This window comes from Onychostoma macrolepis, chromosome 23 (genome assembly GCF_012432095.1).
Source record: "Onychostoma macrolepis isolate SWU-2019 chromosome 23, ASM1243209v1, whole genome shotgun sequence".
Taxonomy (NCBI): Eukaryota; Metazoa; Chordata; class Actinopteri; order Cypriniformes; family Cyprinidae; genus Onychostoma; species Onychostoma macrolepis.
This window is the reverse complement of record NC_081177.1, coordinates 1,384,333-1,392,378: the sequence shown is the minus strand read 5'-3', so window position 1 is coordinate 1,392,378 and position 8,046 is coordinate 1,384,333. Positions and strand designations below refer to the sequence as shown.

At 39.4% G+C, this 8,046-nt stretch overlaps 1 protein-coding gene across 1 annotated transcript; it reads right to left on the bottom strand.

Annotated features, from left to right (window-relative positions):
- Window positions 1-2,014: 2,014 nt before the first annotated feature.
- On the bottom strand, window positions 2,015-7,402 carry LOC131532231 (uncharacterized). Its single transcript, XM_058763743.1, has 11 exons — window positions 7,220-7,402; window positions 7,124-7,186; window positions 7,029-7,091; window positions 6,838-6,963; window positions 6,647-6,775; window positions 6,489-6,551; window positions 6,265-6,426; window positions 5,685-6,202; window positions 4,515-4,519; window positions 4,266-4,325; window positions 2,015-2,244 (listed from the first exon to the last, which is right to left on the bottom strand). The coding sequence occupies exons 1-11, from the start codon at window positions 7,247-7,249 to the stop codon at window positions 2,015-2,017; spliced, it is 1,449 nt and encodes a 482-aa protein (XP_058619726.1). The 5' UTR covers window positions 7,250-7,402.
- Window positions 7,403-8,046: the final 644 nt, after the last annotated feature.

The window sequence follows — 8,046 nt, the reverse complement described above, 5'->3', positions numbered from 1 at the left end:
ATTACAAATGTAATTACAGAAATTAATTACAGATGTAAGTACATATAGGTATTTTTTAAAATATAAGTTCAATATAAAACCATGCATGTACACAATAAGTGCATTGTATCAAATGATTAATTTAAATGTAAGTACATAGTAGTTAAGGCCACCTAATATAAAGTGGGACCGAATTATTTACTAATAAACTAGTGTTTTCTGTGTCGCAAAGATGAAGATGATGATCCTGACTTGCCGTCTCCTTTAGAGAGAGTGCATCTTCATGGATTATAATGAAAGAGTTTTTGTTTATCGATTTGATTTATTTCGTTAAGTAGTAATTTAAAGCTTTCTATAGATATATTTATCATGTCTGTGAGGCACGTATTTGCTGACTTTCGGTTCATTTTTGTGAAGTGCTCTTGTTCAAGACCAGACGGCAGAAAGCGCATCATTGTTTTCTTAAAAGCACAACGTTTTGTTGATTTGTGAGTGCACACAAATAAAAGTAGACCCTTTACAGTTCCTGAATGATGTATTACTCTTACCTTTATGAGCAAAATTACGGCGTAAGGTGTTTCCATTGAAAAAAAATACAATTGATTGCGCTGGTGCCTCCATGTCCTGCGCTTTAGCTTCCACTCTCCGCACAAACTGTTGGATGCAGCGCACATTTATCTAGGTTTAACGTTTAAACATTGTTATATGCTTGAACTGTTTTAGTATATCTATAGATTTTATTTTAGGCAAGTCGTGATGATTTGAGAAGGCTAAATTGATCAAACATAGGCTATGATCAGCCTGCCGATCTGCCACTGGCTGCTTGGTCGTTACTTTAAGAAAGAAAAAACTTATTTAACAAACAAAAAAATGCCCAAAAAGTTTTTCTAAATTAACTTAAAAGAAATAAACTAAATATAATCACTTTGCCATTACATAAAAAACTGAACTATTTTAATAGCTGAAACAGTATTATAATCTGATTTGGGAGAAGGGGGAAAAAAAAAGACGGGCTCGACTCGGGCCAGTAATTATGTTAAACTGTCTGACACGTGCCGGGCTAGGGCCTGAGTGTCTCAGCTAGGGCCTAAATTTGAGGCCCGTGCAGGGCTCTACCGGGAACGCGATCGCGATTTCTACCGAGGTGGGTTCTGCTGGAACGTGATCTGTACGAAGGGGGGAAACCATATAAGTATTGAAAGCTGTAGAAGTATTGTTCCTTGTTAGAGTGTGTTCATTTCGTTTCAACATTTACTATTACTAATAGGCTTCATTTTTTAATTTTAAAGTTTCTTCTTTTAACATTAGTAAACTATGAAATAACTAATTATCAATAATAATTAATATTAATACAACATTTTTATTAATTTACAAAGTATGGTTCAGTACTGTTACTGCTTTTTAAAAATAGTAAAGCTCTATTTTAGTTTTCGTTCAGTATCTATTTGAAAAACTATCGGTTGATTAATCGGTATCGGCCAGTGTGGTCCAACCTAGCTAGTGGTATCGGTAAAATCCACTATCGGTCAACCTCTAGTGAGAAGAGCTTTACAAATAAACTGGAATTGAATTGAATTGAATAATTTGAGTCCAAATGGCTTGACTGAATCTGTTATTTGACTCAAACAACAGTGGGTAGATTGCTTAAGCAGTTTTAGTCTTTTATGGGATACATGACATAAATTTAATTTATTAACAGTCTATTAGATTACACATTTTAACAATGATTCTGAGTACTTTTTGATTACTTTATGATTACATGAATAATTTACTGTCATTGTGTGAATATGTAATCCATGAGAAAGTTACAGGCATTTGATTATTGGCATTTCAGAATGTAATCTAATTACAAGTACTGAATATTTGTAATCTGGATTACATGTAATCAGTTACTCTCCAGCACTCACTTGATGCAGATGAAGTTGTTTTCTTCAGTTTCAGGTCGGCTGATCCAGAGCTGATCATAGGTCCGATTTGCTCCGGATCTGACCGTATAAACACAGTCATCCAGTCCGATGTCGTAATCAGAAGCCCACTAATTGTAGCACATGGTGTGACCGCTGACCCAGAACCAGAGTTCCAGTATGCGGGAGTGACGCAGACCCAGCCACACATGAGCAGAGGAGGCGTTTGCTTTCATGAACAAGATCTTCACCCATCGCTGCATCTGCTCTGAATCCACCGACACCAGGTCCATGTCCCTTTCTCTGCAGTATCTCAGAGCTTCAGGCCACGTCTTATTCTCTCGGATCAGAACCAGTTTATCTGGAAACACAAACAGAAATTGAAGCATTTAAACACAGGAGCTCATATGAAGAGTGTTGAGATAAAGCAGCAGGGTTTCCCAAACAGGCTTCCTGAGTTTATGAAAACCTAATAATTAATGAAACTGAATGAGAATACATGTATTTAAATGATGCTGCACAATTAATCTAAATAAATCTGAAATTGCAATATAGCTTCCCTTGCCAAAAAGTAGTATACTTCAAGTTTATTTTATCAAGTATTCTTAAGTAAAGTTCAAGTATGTTTTTAAGTATACTTTATGTAGTAAGAACACAAATATCAGTGTACTAGTAGTATACTCGTAAGTGTACTATTTCAATACTCCTTGGGACTAAATTGGCCCACTTTCTAGTATATAAAAGTACACTTTTAAGTATACTTTAAGTATAACAGTAGTAAACTTTGAGCACACAACTAGTTTACATCAATGTTTTAGCTTGTACTGCAACTATACTAAAAATGTCAGGCCCCTGGACTGTTTTGTTGTGTTTTTGCTCCCCATGTGTTCCGTGTGACCCAGTTTCTGTCTCCCTTTGATTGTTGATTTGATTCCAGGTGTGTCTCCTTTCGTCCCTCGTTATCCTGTGTATTTAAGGTCTTGTCCATTCAGTTAGTGTTTGTTGGGTCTACTTTGTCATGTTTGTGTGTCTCCAGCCGTTTCCTGTGTGAATTCCCTTTGTTTGGATTATATTAAAGACTGTTGAAATTGATTCCTTGTCTCCTCGCTCCTTCCATCACAGGTTGTGACAAAAAGTTGACTTATAGGTATACTGATAGTTTGCTAATTAAATACATGTAGTAGTATTTTAGTACACTTTGCAGTATAGTCTTAGTAAACTACTAGTTTAGTGGTTTTATACTGCAAGTGTACTCGTAAGTTTTCTTTAAATGAACTTTATATCATACTTTAAGTATACTGTTATGCCCCCATTTAGGTATTAATTCATATATTTTGTAAATGAATATCTGAACATACAAAACATCAAAAGAAAGAACAGGGTATCTGCTTGTAAACAATATTTTATTCTAGCTTCATGCATTCTTTTTCGAATGGCGTGACTGGGCATGCGTTCATCAATATAGCATAATTTTTGTCACACTGTACAACGATAATTACTATTTTTCATCATTGTAAGGGGTAGGTTTATGTTTGGGGTAGGTGTAGACGTTAATAAAACACAATCTAATGAGTAGAAAATTAAATTTCATAGTCTGTTTCTGGTCGGAGCTGTATTCTTTCTAACCACAACCCCAGTTCATGTGCCTCTTGAACAATAGAGTGATCTGTCACAACACATTAAAGAGCCACAAAACAGTATTTATTGTTAGAATTTCTTTAAAAAAGAATGACAAAATTTGAAAGCTGAGACCTAGTTTCATACCAGAAGTAACCTAAATATGGTGTGTAAATCATCCTCTTTGCAGATGATTTAGTCATTCTGTCAAAAACAAAAGAGGGACTTCAACAGCTCCTCAACATCATAGAGACTTTCAGTCAAACATGGGCTCTTAAAATGAATCTAACAAAAACCAAAATAATGATTTTTCAAAAGAGACCCAGGTGTAAGGAAAATAAATACACATTCAGAGCAGGAAACCAGGTCCTCCAACACACTCATGAATACACCTATCTGGGACTAAAAATCAGCTCACCAGGAAACTTCAATCTGGCTGTGAATGCACTGAAAGCAAAAGCACTGAGAGTCTTCTACATGATCAAAAATACAATTCAGTATGAAATTCCAATTCAAACCTGGCTAAAAATCCTAAAAGCAGTAATCGAACCAATTGCACTATATGGCAGTGAGATATGCGGACCTCTAAAAACCCAAGATTTCTCTAAATGGGAAAAAGAAGAAATTGAAATTATGCACACCCAAATTTGTAAAAATATCTTAAAAGTTAACAGAGCAACCCCAAACAACTTGTGCAGAGCTGAATTAGGACAATAGCCACAATTAATTAATATTCAAAAGAGAGCTGTGAAATTCCAGCAGCACCTGACATGCAGTGATCCGAGCTCTTACCAGGCTGAAGCCCTGCAGTGGCAGGAGCAGAACCTGCAGAAGAGCGGACTTTTACAGCTGGTACTCACACTACATCCAAACCAGCACAGCACCATCAGGCCCAACTAAATCACACAGTTACAAAAACAAAACTACACTGCCTATTGGAAAGATGCCACTAAAATACAAAATAAGATGGAGCTGTGTTTACACCTGAAAAGAGACTACAAACCAGCAGAATACCTGAGCTGTGTAAAAGATCACAAATTAAGAAAGACATAGCATTGGCATTGTTGGACATAGCAACAGTATCTAAGGAGGGTGGGTTTTTGCAAACAGCCAATTGCATCTAAACCTCTCTACTTAACTGTAGATCATGCAAATCCGCCATGTTTGCTTTTTTTCTTGTGGTTTTTATGTAGTTTTTTCACATATGTATTTCTGAACTGAATCCTTCACTAAAAAGCAGTGGATTGTGAACAATATTAGCCTTAAGACTGTGCACAGATCCACACTCCAAAAATCTACCTGAAATAATAGACCACCCGAGGACTTTTGGCACACTCTGTTCAACATACTGTGCTTTGGGAAACATTTATTCTCAACTCACATACTATTTGGGACGGACAGTATGAACATTGGGACCCGTTATCCTATGGCCAGAAAGTGAACCTCTTTATTCTGCCCAGGTTTAATGATTTTCAAGCTGTGTGTGCTTACTGATTATATAATAATGAGCTAACGAGCTGTCCAGGTGTCACAAATAGTTTTCTGTTTGGCTTTAAAAGTCCTGGTTTGGTTGGAACTATATGTATATTTTCTTTGGCTGTTTTAGTGATTAAATTTGTGTTAAAAATGGGCTTGATTGAACTTACTCTTATGGTGTTTCTGTATCACCAGTTGGTATGGCAAGGTGAGTTTTAATATTTTATTCTTTGTTTGGTTGTAGGAATTTTTGTTTCAATATGTGTGTTCTCACAATATTAGTGATTAGAAGAGCCAATCGTTTTATTCACTCATTTGGACTCATTCATCAAAATGAACTAATATAGCTTTTCTTTTTCTTTCCCAAAAGTAGTTTTCATTTGGGTAGTATCAAGTGATATTTTCAACAGCCAAATTGCACAAACGTGTCCACTTGTGCAATCTTGCTCCTACTCTGAACCTAGAAGTCTTTATAATGCAGTTAAAAATAACTTGAGAAATATTAATTACTTGGCATCCGAAGTCTCTCGTTCATTTGTCATCACTGCTTTGTATTCAGCTCTATAGCTTAACATGGCTCTTTACATTACTACAAGATTGCTTTAGATTCAGAAACCAAATATCACCCATCACTCCAGGAGTAAAGTAATGAGATTATAACGTTTTTGCATTAAATTTGAGTTAATTTGCTTTGTTCTCTCTACAGACAATCCACTGAATGGCCACAGTAACTTGGTTGGTGCATCTATTTCTGTCCCCCTGCGAGTCACCTTGAGCCAGGATGCTCCTCCTAACGTCACCTTGAGCCAGGATGCTGCTCCTAACGTCACCTTGAGCCAGGATGCTGCTCCTAACGTCACCTTGAGCCAGGATGCTGCTCCTAACGTCACCTTGAGCCAGGATGCTGCTCCTAACGTCACCTTGAGCCAGGATGCTGCTCCTAACGTCACCTTGAGCCAGGATGCTGCTCCTAACGTCACCTTGAGCCAGGATGCTGCTCCTAACGTCACCTTGAGCCAGGATGCTGCTCCTAACGTCACCTTGAGCCAGGATGCTGCTCCTAACGTCACCTTGAGCCAGGATGCTGCTCCTAACGTCACCTTGAGCCAGGATGCTGCTCCTAACGTCACCTTGAGCCAAGATTCCGAGTCTCCTAACGTCACCTTGAGCCAGGATGCTGCTCCTAACGTCACCTTGAGCCAGGATTCCGAGTCTCCTAACGTCACCTTGAGCCAAGATTCCGAGTCTCCTAACGTCACCTTGAGCCAGGATGCTGCTCTAACGTCACCTTGAGCCAGGATTCCGAGTCTCCTAACGTCACCTTGAGCCAGGATTCCGAGTCTCCTAACGTCACCTTGAGCCAGGATGCTGCTCCTAACGTCACCTTGAGCCAGGATTCCGAGTCTCCTAACGTCACCTTGAGCCAAGATTCCGAGTCTCCTAACGTCACCTTGAGCCAGGATGCTGCTCTAACGTCACCTTGAGCCAAGATTCCGAGTCTCCTAACGTCACCTTGAGCCAGGATGCTGCTCCTAACGTCACCTTGAGCCAGGATTCCGAGTCTCCTAACGTCACCTTGAGCCAGGATTCCGAGTCTCCTAACGCCACCTTGAGCCAGGATGCTGCTCTAACGTCACCTTGAGCCAGGATTCCGAGTCTCCTAACGTCACCTTGAGCCAAGGTTCCGAGTCTCCTAACGTCACCTTGAGCCAGGATGCTGCTCCTAACGTCACCTTGAGCCAGGATTCCGAGTCTCCTAACGTCACCTTGAGCCAAGATTCCGAGTCTCCTAACGTCACCTTGAGCCAGGATGCTGCTCTAACGTCACCTTGAGCCAAGATTCCGAGTCTCCTAACGTCACCTTGAGCCAGGATGCTGCTCCTAACGTCACCTTGAGCCAGGATTCCGAGTCTCCTAACGTCACCTTGAGCCAGGATTCCGAGTCTCCTAACGCCACCTTGAGCCAGGATGCTGCTCCTAACGTCACCTTGAGCCAGGATTCCAGTCTCCTAACGTCACCTTGAGCCAAGGTTCCGAGTCTCCTAACGTCACCTTGAGCCAGGATGCTGCTCCTAACGTCACCTTGAGCCAAGGTTCCGAGTCTCCTAACGTCACCTTGAGCCAAGATTCCAGTCTCCTAACGTCACCTTGAGCCAGGATGCTGCTCCTAACGTCACCTTGAGCCAGGATTCCGAGTCTCCTAACGTCACCTTGAGCCAAGATTCCGAGTCTCCTAACGTCACCTTGAGCCAGGATGCTTTTCCTATCGTCATCTTGAGCTAGGATGCTGCTTCTGCTTCTAACGTCACCTTGAGTCCTTCTGATTAATAAGTTTCAACTGCTGTCTATTTGCATGTTCTCAAACGTGTTCTTGTGTAACCAAATAAAAATCTGGTTTTCAATGGATTGTCTTGTGTGCACTAATTGCAGTCACTAATGTATGAATCCAAAAAGGAAAAAAAATTGAAACCTCAGTTTCTTCACTTTTTTTGAAATTTTGTATAGATGTGTAAAAGCGCCCCCTACTGTATAACGATAAGAACACAGGTTCTAGGAGCACACGTATAGCTCAAATATATTTAGACTACTTCGAAGTAGAAGTATACTTGTCATTTTAAGTATATTTCTGAGAAGTACATAAAAAGTAGACAGTCTACTTTCCTAATTTTTAGTTTAAAAGTATACTAATAGCACACTCGAATAAACTTCTTTTTTTGTTAGGGTGACTATCAAACAAGTCTGTTGCATTGCGTGTTTCAGAGTGAAGTGTGTCTAATGTAGAAACGAGCATAGAAATCAACTTACGACAGTTCACGTGTGATTTATGAAACATTCGTATGCTGCCAATCTCATCGCATTTAATGATCACACATTGATAAATGTGGCGGCTGAAAACAGTCGTTGTTTGAATATCACGCCCCTAACAACACCTTGGTTTAAAAGCCTCACCCCTAGAGTTTACGACACGAAACCTGGCCAAAAAGAAGTAATCTCATGAAAGAGAAATTGATCTTACTCCAAAAACACCCTTTAACCTTGTAATTGCAAACAAATAGGCTACGTTAATTTA